General features: G+C 44.1%; 1 protein-coding gene across 1 annotated transcript; it reads left to right on the forward strand.

The window, feature by feature from the left end:
• The first annotated feature begins 270 nt into the window (after positions 1-270).
• On the forward strand, positions 271-17652 carry INHBA (inhibin subunit beta A). Its single transcript, XM_082399871.1, has 3 exons — positions 271-412; positions 2796-3330; positions 12284-17652. Exons 2-3 carry the CDS (start codon positions 2943-2945, stop codon positions 13171-13173), a joined length of 1278 nt encoding a protein of 425 aa, XP_082255997.1. The 5' UTR covers positions 271-412; positions 2796-2942; the 3' UTR covers positions 13174-17652.
• The last annotated feature ends 2849 nt before the right edge of the window (positions 17653-20501 follow it).

A 20501-nucleotide genomic window follows, 5' to 3' on the forward strand; every position in this document is an offset into this window, starting at 1 on the left:
ATATAATGAGAAGTGTGTGCATGATTGGTCAAAGAAAAGTTGAAAGTTGGAACCTCAGTGAGATAGAGCTGTTGGATTCCGGGATTTTTCTAAAAGGGAGTCCAGTCAGTCAGAGGTTTTTCACTGCCTCAGTGATCACCCAGTAGTGTCACAGCAGCCAAGAAAGGCTTTCCATTAGATAATGAGTTATGAAATATGTCTCACACTGGAAAAACCAGTCATCTGCTGATGTCATGCTGATCCTAACCAATCCCAAACAAAGCCCCAGCCCTCTTCTGCTTGACTGGTACCCGTGTGTGACTGTACAAATAAGTAGTACAGTATAAAACTGCTCAGTGCCAATACCATGAAGAGGAACTTGGACAGCTCTTACCACATGAGACAAGAGTCTGCTGGTGAGAGGACCGGAAAGGTAATGCTTTTTCACTCTTACTTCTGAGCTCTTTCCACGTTCATAGTCAGATGGTGAGCAGGACTTTTACAACTTACTGGCACTTCCATGCAGATTGTGATCTGTACCTTTTTACGTATTCAAGCAAGTTAGTAGAGCTTTTAATAGTACAGCATGCAAATAGATTATGTGTTTCTACAACCCAGTTCAGCACCTCTATACAAGGACCTGTGCCAAAGAGAAAGCTGATTTTTAAGTTACATTCACAAACAGTAAATTCAGGGAACACAGACAAACTCACATACAGAGAGAGTTCAAATGATGGGTTGCTCTTATCTAAATGCAGCTATTGGGACTCTCAAGTTGTTTGGAGTCGTGAAACTTTTGAGGTCTAGTTCAGCCTCTCTTGTAAAATTTAATTGGGCTACGAAATGCTTTGGGTATTGCATATGTGACGCCAAATAGGTAGATTATAAGTCTTCTATTTCCAGGGTATTTTATTAAGCGATGATTAACACAAATGCTCCCCCTCTTTCCCCATTCTCTTTCACCATCCCCCAATTAAAAAAAAAACTAGACTCTTTAGGGAAGATCAACAAAATCTTAAAAATAGTAACAGTGTAATTGATGGTAACAGAGAAAGCCTCGCAGGCAGATGCTTCAGCAAAGGGGGGCAGGGTATCCAATTCAGAAAAGCATTGTTACCTGTGCAAACTGTAATTGTAACTTAGTATCACACTGGTCTCACCCTCCTCCCCTTGCCCTCAGCTCTTATGCTTGCAAGTAATGCTGTTTATTAACTTTTCCCACCCAAAGTGCATTGCTTGATTCTAATGCTCTGAACACACTAGGTGTCAGATATAAGCTGACTGTATCTACAGAAACTCAGAGGGCTTATGTGTGGGGAAAAAAAAAAAAAAAAAACCCGAGAGGGAAGGAAAGCTTTAACAGATGGACCTCTTAAAGATACTTCTGCAAGATAAAAGCAATAAGACAGAAAATGAAAAAAAGGGGGGGGGGCAGGGGGGAGGAGAATTAAAAAAACTCAGAGAGGCATTGTTTAAAAATTCACATTTTTCTTTTTCCGTGAACACTGAAATCCATGATGATTTCATCTGTGCTGTTCCTTTGAGAGAAAAAGAAGCCATCAAGAGGCCAGTCCGTGAACAGACTGGTCCGGGATGGGGGTAGGGGGCAGGCTGAACAAACTACCACATGACAGAGAAAATAATTTGCCAATATATTTTAGAGATTCTTTCCCCCTAGGACCAGTTATTCAAGTCACAGGAGTGCATTATTTGTATAAAATAATGTGGGAAAGGCCAACGGAATTTTGCATTTTGCCTGTGAAGTCAGGGCCAGCGGTGGTGGGCTGTCATCCCGGAGTGTGTGTGCCAGGCAGGAGGGGCGGTGGCTAAAGAGAGGGGACAGAGAGCATGTACCGTGCTGCCTGCCTGCCTGTGGATCTTTCAATGCCCGGCTGCATTCTGCAGTTGGGAAAAGTAGAGTGTATTATATGACCCCAAACAAAAGTTCTATTGGGCTCCCCTCTGATAGCCTGCCACTGTTGACGGCCCTGAACATTGAAATATGAATGAATGGGGGAAAGGAGGGTCTGCAGGATTCCCTCTGGCCAGCAAGATCAGGCTGGCCCCAGTGACCCCTCTTTCCGAGCCCCACCTTCCAGGCTGTGGCCGGGCAGGATGGAGGGGTGCTGGGGGCAGGCTGTTTCCGTCTGGTCCTCCCTGTCGATGGAGACAGATTGGGGCTTTGCTTTCCCCTGCAAAAGAGGAAGAAGGTGAAGCAAGGGGACTGGGCAGAGAAAGAAAGGGGAGAGCAGCAGCAGCAAATCAGGAGAATTTCTTTCAGAAGGGAAAGTAGAACTCCAGAGGAGAACGGTGATATTTGAAGAGAGGTGTGTGTGAGGGAGCGGTACGCAGAAGGCAGGCAGCCTGTCAGAAAGAGCTGTCCCTCCCCTTCCTAATCACAGCCTTTACTCACAGACAAACTCCCTCCCTCTCCCATTCACTCACTCACTTAGGGCCAATCACTCCCTCTCTCTCCCTCTCTCCCTCTCCCTCTCTCTCCCTCTCTCTCTTTCCCTCCTTCCCTCCTTCCCTCCCTCCCTCCCTCTCTCCCCCTTCTCTCCCTCTCTCTTCTCTCCCCCTCTCTCCTCTTTCCCAGTCTCTCTTTCCCTCCCATCCATTCTCTGTCTCTGTCTGTCTCCCCCCCCCACCCTGTCTCTCCCTCCCTCCCTCCCTCCCTCCCTCCCTCCCTCCTTCTCTTTTACTGGGAGACAGTCAGAACTCTCCTCCCTGACAGCCACAAACCTACAGCACTGACTGCATTCAGAGAGGGAACCTGCAAACAAAACTTCACAGAAAACTTTTTGTTCTTGTTCCAGAGAATTGACTGAAGAGGAGAAAGAAAAAAAAAAAAAAAAAAAACCCAAAAAGGAAAAAAAAAAAAAAAAAAAAAACCTGTGCGTGAGTGGGGGGGAGGAAAAGCAGAGCCTTTTAAAAGGGCAATCACAACAAGTTTTGCTGCCAGGATGCCCTTGCTTTGGCTGCGAGGATTTTTGTTGGCGAGTTGCTGGATTATAGTGAGGAGTTCCCCCACCCCGGGGTCCGAGGGGCACAGTGCAACCCCCGACTGCCCGTCCTGTGCGCTGGCCACCCTCCCAAAGGACGTACCCAACTCTCAGCCGGAGATGGTGGAGGCCGTTAAGAAGCACATTTTAAACATGCTGCACTTGAAGAAGAGACCCGATGTCACCCAGCCGGTACCCAAGGCGGCGCTTCTGAACGCGATCAGAAAGCTTCATGTGGGCAAAGTCGGGGAGAACGGGTACGTGGAGATAGAGGATGACATCGGCAGGAGGGCAGAAATGAATGAACTTATGGAGCAGACCTCGGAGATCATCACGTTCGCGGAGTCAGGTGGGTGCCGGCCCTGGGGGGGTCACGTTGGTCTGACAGTCCTGGGAGGAACTTCTTGCCCTCCAGGGGTACCCTGCCGGGCAAGGTCAGGAGTTATTAGGGGACGCAGGGGAGGGGGAGAGGACCGCACAGAGCTGGGCTCGTGGGCTGAGCCCCGGCAGGAGGTGACTAGGTCACACTTGCGTATCTCAGCCCGTCGCCCCGGAGGAAGCTCTCGGCCCGATCTGGAGCAGGAAGCCGCTCTGAGAGAGGCTCCCTCGGCCTGCCGGGGAAACCAGATCAGAGCAGCCCGGAGGAAAAGCCGGGGCATTTTCGGGTGCTGGCCGGGGGGAGGGGGGGTCGGGGGGGGGAGCCTGGAGGCTTCCGGACCCCATCCCAAGTTTTTACTGGGGGGAGGGGAGGGGCGGCGAGCGCGGGATCGGGGCGGCATGGCACAGATGAAGTCATTGTCTTAAAAGCAGCCCCTTTCCTTTAAAAAATCCAATCAGGGGCCACATCCGAGAAGCAGGGCATATTAGTGACAGTCATTTTGACCTTTAGAAATTCTGCCTGTAAGAGCACAGACATCACATTCTAGGCAGCGAAGAGCAACTTTGGGGGCTGGGGGGGTTAGGGAACAGATGACATTGAACCAGCAGTCCCTTTCGGAGCACTGACTTTTGCTCTCTGAACCAAAAAAAAAGAAAAAAAAGAGAGTTTTGTTCTCTGTAAAGTTACTAAGAGCTCTCGGCCAAGGAATGCAACCTTGACAAAGTGCTCTCAGATACTACGCTGAGCGCTCCCTCAATCCTTAAGAGGAAGAACTTTAATAAATAGATTCTCATCGTTGGCTCAGGACCGAGCTAACCTGTTGCTGAAGAAAAAAATTACCTGTCAAAAGGGCGGGCTGGAGACCCTGGGGGCCAGGTTATTTTTACAGTTAGGTGACCCAGATCCTTTTGCCAGCCTACAAGCCCTTGCATGCAGCCCAGGCACACAGATGTGTTAATTTCGTGTTACTTTCATGGTAATGCCAGGCTAAAGAACTGTCTCCCTTGCCAAATCCATTTGAAAGGAATGCCATTGTTTTGTTTGGTGGAGCATATGGCCAGTAAAGTATGTGCCGGGACTCCCAGCATTGCTGTTTAAAAGTTTGCCGCAGTAGTATAAACAATTAAGGCAACACTCAGAATTTCCAGTCCTGAAAACCTGTTGACTCAGATGTTATATTTCCAAGAAAACCATGAGACACCTGGGCATCCTTCTGGGGGAGATAGCCTGCTGGTTTGCTGGCTTCCCCTCGTAGGAAAAGCCCTGGTGTCCTGTGGGCAGTTTAGCTGTCTTACCAGAAGCTTCTTTCTTTTCAAGAACATCTGACTTCCTTCGCTTAAAGCTTTTTTTTATAATGCAGCTGCAAAGGACATGATACTTTTGACTTTATCTTGTGAAGCTTATTGAGTGAAAAAAGGCAGGTTGGAGTTTTTGAGTTGCCACCCAGTTTTTCTCAGCCATTCCTGGGGTCCTGAGCAGGGAATGGACTCCAGTGGTCTAGGGACTGCTCCTTCTGCCACAGAGGGACCCTATATATGTTTCTACATACCAATTGCCACACAGAATGGCCTTAATTGCAGCTCTTCCTCAATTGGCTTTTCCCACATCATATGACTAGGTAGACCTCTGCCTTTGGCCACTTTTAACTCTACGCCTGATGCTAGCAATATGCCCACTTTCTGACTTCTCTGACTTGTGTAGCAAATTACTCTCTTGGCACTGAGAGATTTTGCAGTAAAAGAATTTGACTCTTTACCTTCTTTCTCACTTATGGCCCTCATCTGAGTGCCAATCTTTTTCTCAGTTATATGAAATCTCGTCATTTTTAAAAAGATCTTTTCTGGTAGGTGTTTAGTTTGAAAGAAATTGAGCTACTTTTTGAAAAGGTGGATTCATTTGACTCACACGTGGACTAAAGTTTAAGGTCTGTAATGCAAAAGTCCTCCTGGTTGAGTTTACAACTTGACTTTGGGTGAGCCGCTGGATTCTTAGAAAAGGTTTATGACACGCTTGCTTGTTCTTCTCGTTTGAGAAGTTTCACGCCTCAACTTTAAGTCGATTTTGTATGATTTCACAAAAACGATTGCTCTGTGGACAATCTACTCTCCAAGTAGAGTAAGTACCATGTGAGTATTTTGCTGTTCTTTTGCTGACCCAGGAAAGAGATTTATCTTCGGGATGATTGTAGTGAATATACGAAAATGTCTTGTTACTTTTGGAACAATTCAACCTTAGCAATGCTCAAACGACGTCAAACGTCAAGGTTCTGGGAGGTAGCAAAGGGCATTCATTTTTCTTTTCTTTAGAAACTGTTCTGTACAGCATAGAATCCAGTCAGTAAGTCATCTGTCACCTGCATGCATGTCACGGATGTTCACCCCTAGATGCATCCTTCAGCCTCAAAATTCCTCATTTGGGGATTCTTGTTTAATTGTGGCCTCTGTTCATCAGGATGGTTGAATAAGGCCAAGACATGGCCACCGCAGTTGAGGAACTCCAAGAACTCATGTGCCAGGAACTTGTTGAACTGAGTCTGTCCCCTAGTGCTCAGGTGGAAAGCACCCCATCTTGGTAAAGCTGATATGAGCTGTTATTGACTAATCAGCGAAGCCTTGCCCTCAGGCTCTCTGAAATGTATTCCCACAAACAAAAATGATTTTCAAGTCTGTCACCCCAGATTGCTCACCGAGGTGACTGTATTCTTTGCAAGGCTGGCAACAGAATCCTCTGTTGTTTACTTTAACACCTTAAAGGAAAAGAGGAAGGGATGGGTAGGGCCAAGCCAACTATCACCATAATTGTCCTTGAAGTCAAAATCAGTGGTCTTCTTGACCGCTCTATCTTAATTTCTCTTCTTTTTTTTTTTTTTCATTTGTGACAATAGCTGGTCAAAGTACAATAACACTGTATCCTTGAGTCCTCCTATGAGGCCAAATTTATACTCTGATTCTGGTAATGAAGTTAGCAATTGTTAGCACTTGTTGAAGAAAGGATAGGGGAAGAAAGACAAATCAAGCACCAACAAATAGAAAATGCTCACATAGCCCAGCCATGTGGGTTTGAAAGCAACACATAAAGCTCCTCCCTTGGAAGATACTAGGTACAGAAGATTTGAGTTAGAAATGTACACAGATGTTCCCAAACAGGGGTCGAAGGCAGCTTGCTGGGATGACTATTTTCCTCCACCCCAAGAAAGCCATCTCAAGGTGAAGTTGACTCCCATCACCCCACGCCAGTCTTCTGAACTTGCCTGGGAATGAATTCGCCCTCACTGGAGGGTGTCTTTAGGGGTTACACACTTTCTTCGCTGAATAATGGGAAATGATCGGCCACAAGAGGGCGCATTCCAAAGACTTTTGCTCCTTAACCAGTTAATCTTTTAGGGAAACACAATTTCACCTACTGGAAGCCCTAGCCTGAATCGCCCTAATCTTGGTGATTATCAGCTACCCCCTCCTTCCTACCATTCTGCAGGAAAAGTTAGGATTTTATGGGTTGGGAGGGACATGACTACTACCTGTAACATTTTAAATGAGACAGAAGGAAAGGAAATGGGAATTCTAGTGATACATGTGAACATTCCGGAGCTCTACGGAAGACAGAGGAATGAGAAATTTCAGAAGCAAACAAAGCAGAGCGGGGAGAAATGTGACCATGAATCATCAACAATACTGCTTTGCTCACACGTCTCTCCCTAATACGGCCGCCTGGGCTTTTACAAAAAAACCCCTTCCATCTCCCCTGATGTTGTAGCCTAGTTGTCCTGTCTTATCAACGGTTTTCACCAGCGACAAATGACAAGTGACTTCGAACAGGGAGGAGAAAGTCTATTTATTTAACACCTTGTGGGAACAGAGCTTACGGCTTTGGAGGATGCGTTTGTTTCTGAACCGAGAGTGTAGAGAGAAATGGTTGGGAAAAGATGTGAAAAGAGATGTGTTAGTGGTTTGGGCCGGTGGAGGAGGTGCACTGGAGTCGGGGTGCGGGTAGAGCGTCAGGGTAGAAATGCAGTTTTCATATTTGGAGAGCCAGGAATCGTACCTTCCTAGGACTTTTCGTCTTGCCCCCTCTTCTGCTAAAATATATTCAGGCACGATCTCTTAGCTGTAGTTCAGAATGCTTCCTACCCAACTGATTCCTAGCTCCAAAAATTCATAGTGTAAGAGTTCTCAGGAACTTTGGAAGAAGTCTCTGAAAGACTGTGGGTTGAACCTTCAGGATTTTTTTCTACTTCTTTTAGGAAACTAAAATCCCTTTCTCTCTAAATATTTAAACTTTTTCATCACCCTTCAAATGAAAGATGCAGGAATGTGGCCGAGCATTTACAATTCAATAGCACATCCTAAGAAAAGATATTTCAGGCTAAAAAAATCAAAAGATAATTTATAACCAAACTTGTAGTTCTGCTACAGGCAAGACCCTCTCCTGTAGGTTAAAGGAGGCATAACCTTTAAGGCCTCACTTGCTGCTTTTTTGCAGAAACCCCTGGAAACAGTCCAAATGCAAAATTAGTGCTTCAGGGAACACACATGCCTTCAAAGGTAGCTCTGTCTTCTCCCACCCATGACTATACCACATCTAGGCACAGGGAAACCTTGGTGAAAGGACGGAAAATTGAAGTCATAGCCGCGTTTTACACCGAGGTTTCCCTCCACCCCCCATGGTGACTTTAACTTCTCCATAAACAACAAGGCTCTTTACATTAACATTTGGGATTTAATCATTACCCACATGGAGAAGGGCAGCATACTTTGAGCAGGACGCCGGTGAGGAAGAAACCATATCAAAAATGAAACCCTGCTTGTTAGTATTGCTTATTTCATTGGAGTTGTTCAGGCGCCCATGAACCTGAGATGCTGGAGGGGGGGTGTGGGGTGGATGAGCAGCGTTTTGTATCCTGATGTGGGCGGAGGGGAACAACCAGGAGGCTGGCTGCTTAACCCTTGGCATGCCGGTTCAGTGAGTGAGTTCTTAAAAACACTTGAAAAATTCTGAAAGCACAAAAGCCAAGGAAAATTGTGCTTTCAGGTGTTTTCCCTTCCAGTCTTCCAAAGTCTTTCCTCCCTTCCGGCAACATTTCTGAGGTGTTCCCTATAAGGTGCAGTAGTCATCCCTCCTACCCATTTTTAGGCCCTTTTTTTTCTCTCCCTTTGGTATGTGTCCACCGAGCTCAAGAGAGGTTTAAGTGATGAAATATTATCACCCACATGGGTTTGCGTGGGACTTTCTTAGTGAATTACTCAGGCGGAGCAGGCTGTGATACAAGCCTTGCTCACAAGCCTCGGGAGAGAAAAAATAGCACAGAGGATGAAAAGAATATTATCAGAGAGTAGGTAATGAAAGGTTAGCAAAGCCTCCAGCTCTATCTAGATAGGTAGGTAACAGTGTAGGAACCCAGTGCACACCTGTATAAACTGATGCTGTACCACAAAGCACTATGGGAAGACTTCCATTCCGAGATTTTATAGCAGGAGATATTTAAGTCAAACCTGAAACTGACTAGCAATTGATCCTAAACACCTCAGCCTTAGGCAACCTCCTTCCATTTTTCGAGTTGCTGTGCGTAGAGATTTGAGGATTGGAGCATCCTGAAACCATCACTGCAGTATAGCTATCTGTCTCAGGTAAAACACAGATAAAGCAAATATAATCAAGTGGCTGACTACTTATATTTTTCATGCCTAAGAAATTTGAGGGTTGTAATATCTTTCTGAGACCTACAGCCCTGGTATATATGAATTCCATCCAGCGTCTAGCTGTCTCATTCTCCCCACCCACTTCTGCAATGAAAGCTAGATGTAAAAGAAAAAAAATATGCACTGCTGAATAAGTCAGAATACAATAGAACTTTGAAAATGTACCTGCATGTAAGGTAGACATTAGGAAGCCTTGAATCTCTCTCTTCCCCCCGTTCTCCTGAGCATTATGGCAACAGCATTTTCATGAAATTGGATCTCAGTTTTATTTTTTTCCCTGATAAAACCTCATGCAATATACAAATAGCAGTTCCAGAAATGGACACCAGGAGAAGGAGGCGACAGGCATGTCAATTAGTAGGGGGAAAATCCAAATGTCAGAAATATGGGGGAGAGATCCGTCCGCAGGCAGTGGAGGCAAATACAGGGAACCGAGTCTTTCTGCTCAGATCATTAAACCGATGCATATTTCAGCACGGTGCCTCTTCCCGGGACGCAGGCGATGCCATGCAGTTAATTACCAGCCAGGACCAGGATGAAAGTCATTTTATGATGACTCTCTGATCCTAATATAACAGCACCTGACAGATTGAGCCCCCTCTAATGAGTACTCTCTTTGTACAATCCTCTCTCAGGAACACTAAATCATTTGCTTCCAAGTACGGCTGCCTGTGAAGAAGGGGTGGAGCCATATCTTGCTTTAGAAACCAGCTCTTGTGAAATGAGGGGCCGCCCTGTAGGCTGTTGCTGGAAGCAAGGGGCCTCGGCCTCGCTGACCCTCCAGAGGCAATTTGCATGCGCTCTCGCTTGTACAGGTCGGCCAGTGAGCATCTCACCACCCCCTCCCAGCATGTGTAGACTTCTCTGGATTTTATTCAAGGAAAGTCCAGTGTGGGTGGGTCCACACTGCCACCTGGACCCTCTCTTTACCCGGGGACCATCTCCCTTCACCCTCAGCGCCCCGCTGGCAAACATGGGTTACAGCAGAGCAGAGCCTGTGGGAATGAGTTAACGTCAAACCCAGAGGGCTCTCCCAGCCCGGGGACGGACAGACTCTCGCGTTTCACACTCTTTCCTAGAAAAACAAAACAGAACCTTGTGGCCTCTGGCTTCTCTAATTTTGCAGCTACTACCTCTTTGTCTTTAGAGTGGCACCCTGTGCGGTTTAGGGTTTCAGAAGCCGGCCGGGGGCGGAAGCAGAAGGGAGAACAGCGGGGGGCTTGTCTAACATCCTCCGCGGGGCAGGGCGGATGTGCGGGAGCTGGAGGGGACCACACTCTCCTCCGGGCCGGTTCGCAGAGCCTAGGGCAGCTTCCGGCAGCTTTTTCCTCTGGTCTCGGCAGGACCCTACCACTACAGCCGACCCTCTTTTTAGATTTAAACCATGAAGCTCGGTCTCCTGGACTCTCCTCTTTTGCTTTCTTAAAAGACCAACAATCACTACCATCCCCCTCCCCCCAACCCCCCAGCACCCCGCCGTTTTTTTAGCAAAGGAGAGTACTGGATTCCCATTTTGGAAAAAAAAAGTCATCATGCTTCCTAAAAAAAGACAGTTTCCTCCTCTGACTGCTCCCCGCTCTGGTGATCTAATCATAAACCTAACTTCATGATTCATTTCAACTCCCGCCAGAGATGCGAGATCTGCCCCTCGCCACCACCGCCATCAGGGCCAGTGTCCTCCCGAGTTCCTACAGAGATGCCGGAGCACCTTTCCTATGCAAACCTTCTCGGCCCCGGCCTCCGTGAATTTACCACTAGCACAATCACACTGTGCAGAGCGTGTTAAATTAAGAACAGAATCTACAGCTCGCCATGCACAGAAGAGCCTGCATTCTGCCGCAGAGAACTTGAAACCGGGCCTAAAATTTATAGTACCGTAAACATCTCAGGGCTGAGAGTGATAAGTATGGCTGGATTTCCGTTAGCTATAGAAATCCAGGCAGGGAGACCACCACCACCACCACCCCCACTCCCCAGGCAGTTGCGAGTTCTAAGATGAACTTTCAGATGGTTGTCAGATTTGGACTCGGGGTGCGTGTACTCAGAGTGGGCAGCAGGTACATGCAGGCAGTGGTCTGGGGGATGTAGGGGGTAGGAGATGGATCTCTTAATCTAGCTCAATGCTAAGGGCGCCTCCATGTGTTAATAAGGAAGCAAGTAATTGCCTACTTTCTGCTAAATTCTGGGCTATGACAGTGAATGAGACAGACGGGACCTCAGACCTGGGGCGTCCTAAGCTAGACTGGCAGGAGGGTGTGGGTGGAGATGTCAGAGGTGGCTTAGGAAGAGGGTCGTCCCGTCTGAAAACTGAAACCTTATTAAGGGCAGCCACCGAGGCTGGTGTTTTGGGAGCGGGAGTCTTCTGGGCAGAAAGAACGGCAAGTGTCCCTGCCTAGAGGTGAGAGATTGTGTGAGATGCTCAGGCTGTGTGGCTGGCCCGTGAGGATGGGGCAGCGGGAGACAGCTGAGCTGGAAGGCGGGAGCAGCTCAGGCAGAGCCCAGAGCTCTGTGCAGTTTCTGAAGTGGCTTGTGGCCGTGGAGGAAGGGGAGGCTAGCTCTGTGGGTACAGGCCATGCAGACTTACACGGTGGGGGGGGGTGTGTGTGTGTGTGTGTGCACATTTGTGTTGGGGATAATAGTATTCCCACAGCTTGCTAGAGTTTATAGTGTGTCTTCATCTATGTTATCCCATTGGGTCCTTCCAAACCTATGGGATAATGGGTCAAATGTCGCTATGTCATTCCCCTTTTATAAAAGATGAAACTGAGGTTAAGTCAGTTAGTCAACAGACCCAGTCTCCCAGACACACTCAGATCCAGACCCTCTTCTTTCTAGAGCAAGGGTTGACAAACTTTCTCTGGAAAGGGCCAGAGAGTAAATCACTTGAGCTTTGTGGGCCAGACGGACTCTGTCTGTCACGGCTCCTCAAATCCAAGTTCTAGTGCAAAAGCAGCTGTAGACAACCTATAAAGAAATGAGCCTAGCTGTGGTCCAGTAAAACTTTATGAGCACTGAAATTTAAATTTCATATAATTTTCACATGTCACAGCATCCTATGTTTCTTCAACCATTTAAAAATGTCAAAACCGTCCTTAAGATCTGTGGGCCTTCATCTGAGGAGCCCGGTTGGAGATGGTCTGTAACAGAGCTTGCCTGAAATTAGGGAATGGCCATGAACCCCAGAACTAACCGTATCCCTGCTCTCTCTTGTGCTGTTTCGTCCTCAGGCACAGCCAGGAAGACGCTGCACTTTGAGATTTCCAAAGAAGGCAGTGACCTGTCCGTGGTGGAGCGTGCAGAAATCTGGCTCTTCCTGAAAGTCCCCAAGGCCAACAGGACCCGGACCAAAGTCACCATCCATCTTTTTCAACAGCAGAAGCACCCGCAGGGCAGCTGGGACGCAGGGGAGGAGGCCGAGGAAGTGGGCTTGATGGGGGAGAGGAGTGAAGTGTTGATATCAGAGAAGGCGGTGGATGCCCGCAAAAGCACCTGGCACATCTTCCCCGTCTCCAGCTGCATCCAGCGGTTGCTGGACCAGGGCAAGAGCTCCCTGGACATTCGGATTGCCTGTGACCAGTGCCACGAGACCGGCGCCAGCCTGGTGCTCCTGGGCAAGAAGAAGAAGCGAGAAGAGGAGGGGGAAGGGAAGAAGAGGGACGGAGAAGGAGGGGCGGGAGGGGACGAGGAGAAGGAGCAGTCGCACAGACCCTTCCTCATGCTGCAGGCCCGCCAGGCTGAAGACCACCCTCACCGGCGCCGGCGGCGGGGCTTGGAGTGTGACGGCAAGGTCAACATCTGCTGTAAGAAACAGTTCTTTGTCAGTTTCAAGGACATTGGCTGGAATGACTGGATCATCGCTCCCTCTGGCTATCACGCCAACTACTGCGAGGGTGAGTGTCCCAGCCACATAGCAGGAACGTCGGGTTCATCCCTCTCCTTTCACTCGACGGTCATCAACCACTACCGCATGCGGGGTCACAGCCCCTTTGCCAACCTCAAGTCGTGCTGTGTGCCCACCAAGCTGAGACCCATGTCCATGTTGTACTATGATGATGGGCAGAACATCATCAAAAAGGACATCCAGAACATGATTGTGGAGGAGTGTGGGTGCTCGTAGAGCACCCAGCCCGGGGGGGATGGGAGCAAGATGGTCCAGAGAAGACAGTGGTGACATGAAGACATGTTTAAGGTTTCTGACTGAAACAACCAGAAGAATAGAAATTAAAAAAAATAATAATAAACTTAAAAGAAAACCTGAAGCAGATGAAGGAAGATGTGGAGAAATTCCTTAGCCAGGGCTCAGAGATGAAACAGTGAAGGAGGTGGGAATTTGGGGGGAGAGGGAAAATGGGGTACCCTTCACTTCTCCCTCCAGCATTCAAGGGGTGACAGCAGTTGCTCAAATGGGAATATTGTCCTCTCCTTTTCGGTTCCCTTTCGGTATGAGCCTCGAAGTCAACTTGTCCGGTCTGCAGTAATGTGGGCTGACACAACCCAAATAGCATCTAGAAAGCCATGAGTTTGAAAGGGCCAGTTATAGGCACTTTCCCACCCAGTAACCCAGGTCGTAAGGTATGTCTGTGTGACCCTCTCTCTGTGTATATCAGCCCATGCACACACACAAAGACACAACCGCACACAAACACACACAACCCACCACACACACGGACACACACACAGACACACACACGCTGCACAAAGACATGCACAACCCCCCCACACACACACACGGACACAGACATACACACCGTACAGACACCACACACACAGAGGCATTTCCACACCACACACACACACACACACACACACACACATTCTGGTAAAAGAACACTCGTGTGCAGGTGGTCACACCTTCTTTTTCTGCACCACTTCCACAACAAAACAAAAACCAAAATGAAAAAAAAATTGAGAACAAGAATGAGAAGCATGAAAGATCAAGGAAAAAAGAATACCAAGTTACATTTCGTTAAGGTGCTTATGATCTTAGAACTATGCAACCTAATAGGTTTGAAACTGTTTACCTGAGAGAGAACAAAAAAGAGAGACTTTTTTGTATTGGAAGTAACCTGATTAATTTTTATTTTCTTCAAGGAGAGATACTTGAAAGGAATATGTTTGTCCATCTGTTGGATCCAAACATTTCTATATTTTGTAAATGTTGTGTTTTTTTTTTAATCGTTTACTATTTGCACTACAATGGTGTTCGACCTGTCTAATCCTTATTTAACAAGTATTTTCTTTGGGTGGGGCGGGGCGGGTTCTGAGCTGCACTTAATGTGAGCTATAAAAGAACTGCTACAGCACACAAAATAGCTATTTTTATTATTATAATTCTAATTATTATTATTATTTTGTACCTTAAAAAATAGACACATACACCAAAGACATTTGTGTGAGCCTTTAAACAGTCTGTCTGTGGTTGGTATCATTCACCGTCGATGAGTCAGGGGTTGGGATCCAAGGTTGAGTAAGGTGGATTGTGTTCAGGCTTGAAAGACCTGAGAAGTTTGGTTTTTTGACTCCTTTTACATCCATGAAACAGGACATTTCATACTGGATGTACAGTAGTTGTACACTGTTGGCTATCAAGTTCAATCAGATTCAAGGAACGCTCCATGCTTGTATGTGTATATATACAGTGCTCGGGCACATGCATGTCTGTGTGTATGTATACATGTGGCACATCGTGTCCATACACATTTTAAGCACTTCAGGCTGTCATTTTTTAATGTTCTTAAAGCAATGAATGTTTGTGTGCAAAACACAGTATTTTTAAGAAGGATAGGCTATCGTTTTTGCTTTTACTCTGAACTAGGTGGGCACATTTCAGAAATTCGGATGGGAAAAAGCCTGGGAATTCCAGTGAATATTCAACAAGACCCTCTTTCAATGTACAGGGATCCAATTCCCTCCTCTTTCTTGTCCCCCACCCCCATTCTACAAGTTATTTACTCCCTGCTGGGAAAACAAAACAGGAAACTCATGTTCAGTCTAGGCCGATTATTTTTGGATAACATATGTATTATCTGTTGGAATCAATCTTAAATCAGAAGCTTTTGCAGACAAAAATTAACCTTTAGGCCAGGATAAAAGAGGTGGTTGAGTTTGTTTGGTTTTTTTTGAATTTTTTTTTTAACGATTAAGGCCTGGTTGTGAAAAATACTACCCTACACAGCTGGGCTCAATAATCATGTTGTCACTAGTAAAACAATAAATAATTCAGGGGAAGGTGTTTAAGAGAGTAGGAGTAAGGAAAAGAATGGGGAGCAGGGATGGGGGGCAGTAGTAAAAATTGCGAATATTTTAATTTACAGCCAAAACTCTTGATGTATAGATTGGTATGCGTCGATTCGGATGCAAGAAGGAAAAAAAACAAAAAACAAAAACCACTTTGTTTTATAAATATCAAAGTACCTGCTTAAAGCTAAATTGTTACTAATTTATTCTACAGTATTTAGCTTGCCTAGATCGGAAGTTATTCATTTATGTGCTTTTTAAAATACAGAACCTTATTTGTACTGACTTGTTTGAAGTTTGCAAAAATTGGAAAAACAAAGTCTAATTCAGAAAATTACGTTATTAGCGTTTTGCAAAATATTGAAGCTTTCAGCCCTATGTCAATTCATAGATTTTTAAAAAATATTAATAGTAGGAAAATAAAATATCAGTGAGAAACCAAATATTACTCAAGGTGGTTTAGCTCTTCTTGAGAAATAGACCAGATCAGTCTGCTATCACACTAGGCTGTATGGAGGCAGATTTAATGTCGTTACCTGGCTATATTTACTAAAGTCTAGAGGTTGGAGGGCTTTTTGAACTGCCTCTTTTTTTGGCACTGGAACTAATGGGAACCTGTAAATAGCCTGGGAAACCAAGTCGTAGTTCACTGTGTGATAACAGAGCTGGCCCAGGCAATGGCCAAAGCAAAAAGAGGTTAAAAAAACAGCTGATCCCCCTTTGTGGCTTCCATTCATCTCAAACACGTATGCCATCTACTAAAACCTTTAAGTCCTGGACATAGTGAAGGTACGATGGGGTTTGATGAGTGGCCACAGTAATTAGAAGCAGAACTAAATGATATTCCATATGACAATATTTTAATGGGAAGATTTCGTTTACATTAAATTACACATCTTTGAACTTTAACCAAAATATTTTATTAAGTGTATACGGCCTTGAAATAAAATGATAAACTACTACTATCTTTAATAATCTTGGAAGTTATGCAGCTCTGCGAACAGCCACACTTTTCATGGAACAGCATGAGGTCAAAAGAAAAAGCTTTTAAATTCCACCAGATTGGGTCTTCCTTGTCTGTTTTCCTAAAACAAGTGTGGCTTCATCTGATCTTTGCATCTCTCTACTCTTTCTGTAGGGCCATCTCTAGGCTTTTAAAAATCTACCCACATCAATCTTCAAAGCTCTGAAAAGCCTTTATTACCAAATATTTTTTTAAGAATGATAAATATGTTGAAGATTGGATTAACATTTTCTTTTCTTTTCTTTTCCAAAAAGTAAGGTGAATTCTGGCACACTGAGTTGGGATTTTCTTGTCCCTGAAGATCAACCAATTTCATACTTATTTAAGATTGATTCCACACTCTGATTTTAAGGAGAGTACCTGCCTTCTCCTCTTAGATAGAGCAAGTGAATTTTTTGTCACCCTCGTGGGATTGGACATCAAGATGACTCTAAAAATCAGAGAAGGTATTAAGCTTAGATTCAAATTATCATGTTCACTTGATAAAATGATTTCCTGTGGGCCTTTTGGCGACTTCCCTTTTCAATGTAGAGAAAAGTTAGTCACCCTGAAAACCTACACAATAAATGGAACTTGTAGAAGTGGGCAGAAGTCTTGGGGGTGGACATTGTGTGTGTTTAAATTAAACCCTTTATCACTGAGAAGCTGTTGTATGGGTCAGAGAAAAATGAGTGCTTAGAAGCTGTTCACGTCTTCAAGAGCAGAAGCAAACCACATGTCTCAGCTACATTATTATTTATTTTTTATGCATAAAGTGAATCATTTCTTCTGTATTAATTTCCAATGGGGTTTACCCTCTATTTAAATGCTTTGAAAAACAGTGCATTGACAATGGGTTGATATTTTTCTTTAAAAGAAAAATATAATTATGAAAGCCAAGATAATCTGAAACCTGTTTTGTTTTAAAACCTTTTATGTTCTGTGGTTTATGTTGTTTGTTTGTTTGTTTGTTTTATTTTGATTTTATTTTGGTTTTTTTTTTTTTGGTTTTTTTTTGGCATACTACATGCAGTTCTTTAACCAATGTCTGTTTGGCTAATGTAATTAAAGTTGTTAATTTATATGAGTGCATTTCAACTATGTCAATGGTTTCTTAATATTTATTGTGTAGAAGTACTGGTAATTTTTTTATTTACAATATGTTTAAAGAGATAACAGTTTGATATGTTTTCATGTGTTTATAGCAGAAGTTATTTATTTCTATGGCATTCCAGCGGATATTTTGGTGTTTGCGAGGCATGCAGTCAATATTTTGTACAGTTAGTGGACAGTATTCAGCAACGCCTGATAGCTTCTTTGGCCTTATGTTAAATAAAAAGACCTGTTTGGGATTTATTATTTTTATTTTTTTGTCTTATTGGTTTCCCAAGATCAACCTTGCACACATATTGCCACGTCGTTTGCTGGGTGATAATTTCATTTCTACTGTAATTATCTGGAAGAGTATGAGAAAAACAGATCGAATGGGAGAGAGAGAACAAAAGCTGAATTGAGAGAACGCATATAGAAAAAGAATATATATTGCTGTGGCAGAGGTTTGTAATGGGCTGCAGGTACTTGGACCAGCAATATTTATATTCGATTCATTTTTTTTAAATTTCCCATTTCTCAATGGGAGAATTCCTGTGGTGGCAAGGAACATGAAATAAAGAGACATTCCCTCTTTCCCTCCCTCCCTCCCACTTTCCTCCTTCCCTCCAACCCTCCTTCTTTCTTCCCTCTCTTTTTTCTTCCTCCTTTTCTTTCTGGATAAACAACTGGAATTGCATGGAACAACCAGGGCTCAAGAACTGCATACATAGGAAAGAAAAGCACTGGGACCAACCAGACCAATTTGGAGTCATACAAGTACAGTCCAGAATGAATTGATTGTACACCCTTTTCTTCTATAGGTTTTTCCTTATTATCTGTGCCCATCCCAGAGGTTATATGGAGAAACTAACTTCCATAAATGCCCATATGAACAGGCATGTCTCCATTCATCATCTTATTTGCTGTTCCCACATTGTTGTTTCAGCCAACCAGAACAGTAGATACTTACAACCCTGCTTTTACAGATGAATCTGAGGCACGGTTAAGTAACATTAATTGGAACTAGGATTCCAAGCCAGGTCTGTATTCAAGTCTCAAGTTAATTTTTTTTTTTTCTTTTGCTGTTCCATACTTCCATTTCTTTTGTTAGTTTCCTTATGTTCCAAGGAAAAAAAGGTGGTGGTGGAGGTGAGGGTTGAGTGTTGAACACACTTCTAACTTTTTAACACAGGAACACAGGTACTTTATTTATACTCACCAGACAGCTTACTTATCTCCAAGTGAAATGCCCAGTTTATGTAGATTCATACCAAACCCTTCTTATCTGTTTTAGGTAGGAAAGTTACAATTTTTTAAAATTAGAAAAAGAGAATGGTTATAGTTTTGCTTTATATTTATTAATTTGTCTTTTCTATGCTTATATTTTGCTAGAGGAAACCTTTCGTCCGAAGTATTTTACTTTATGGGCTCAGTGATGTGTGTGTGTGTGTAATTGTGTGTATGTGCACACATTAGCACAGGCATTAGCCTTCATTTCCTGCCAAGTTTAATAATGAATGTATATTAGGAACTAAGTAAAAACCCCACTGAATTACAAATGAGTAACATATTATGAAATTTATACAGATGTTATCATGAGTAAGAAAAAATAACTAAAAGAAAACAAAAGTCAGTTATAGAAAAAAATATAAATATGTGTACGTGTAAAAACACATATATGTACATGTAATACATATATTACACATCTAACATATGTGATGTATATATGCATATATATGGGGCAGAGAGAGAGAGAGAATTTGTCATCATTTAAAGGAACCACCTAAATCCATTTCATTTAGAGGTTTCATCCTTTCTCAGAAATCAGTTGCCTGAGGATGTGTTCAAACAAAAGGGAAGAGAGCAGTGCAGTAATTCCTTCCTGCATCAAATCAAGTGTCTGCTCCCTTAAAAGAATTTTGGTGTTTCTTCTATGACCTGATGTTTTCTTCTCTTTGGCCCATGAAAAGGCAGGATCCATAGAAATTCTCCATAACTCCCTTTCAGGGTTTCTTTAATTGTCATGTCACCAGTGCCTACAGTAAGAAAAAATAAGGAAGACAAATTGTTTATCCACGAGCAAGGCTCACAGAGCTGACTTCTTAGTTATAGACGATTGCCCCACTTGACCGTGTCCACTTTTGAGAAGAGCCTGTCATCCTAGGAATCCTACCACGCCTTCAATTCACTAGAGGGATACCAGAGAAGTACTTTTCTTGCAGAAGACTTGGCAGATAAAATCTGAAAGCAGTTTTGGGAAATATTAGGACAACTGATTGCATAAAAACGATGAAGGATCGTCATTTTAAGAAACTGATTTCTGCTCGGGAAGCAGTTAGAGTAGGGGGGAAAGAAGGTCTAGTCACTGTCAGAAAAGAGCATCAAAAGAGCCACCCAGGGCAAGAGTTACTTTGCTGCTGTCATTCTGACTGTCATGGTGGTGGTGGTGCCCGCATCATTGTCATGTGGGGGACACAGTGTTTTAAGACAAATAACAATAACGAGGCAACAAAGATCCCAGGGAGTACGCCTTTCATTAATGAAGTTGTCCACAAAGTTCAGGACCATAGCCTAAGCTGTTTGAAAAGCTTGGTACTCACATGGGAGAAAGACATTCATTATGGGGAAACTCTTCCATTGTGAAAGAGAGAAAGAAAGAAATAGCAAACACCGCTAATTTATGCCAGAAAGGGCAGGCCTGAGGCAGGGGAATGACAAAGCATTGGGCTTCAAAGTGTTTATTGTCCTAGAGTTGCCAAGCACTTTGAAGACAATCATCAAACCCTTCTAAATGGAACCAGGGAGGCTTCTCACCATTGATCTCAATAACAAATGTTTGTGTTTCATGGTCAATTTTTTTTTTAATCCTTCAAAGACTCTAAGTAAAATTGTCATTAAATAGGCTATTTTAGAAGATAAAACTAATTTTCCATCTGAGTAATCATATCCCAAATATGATCAAATTGCCAACTAGATGAAATGGCTTGAAATGGTATCGCAATAATACACTTAGTAGCTATTTTTATGCCAAATTATTATGGGGATTCACAATCCTGAAATCAACTAACCCTTATGAAATCAACTAACTAAATCACCAGTCTCCATAAGATCAT

The sequence above is a fragment of the Balaenoptera borealis genome, assembly GCF_965194805.1.
Source record: "Balaenoptera borealis genome assembly, chromosome: 7".
In the NCBI taxonomy this organism is placed as follows: Eukaryota; Metazoa; Chordata; class Mammalia; order Artiodactyla; family Balaenopteridae; genus Balaenoptera; species Balaenoptera borealis.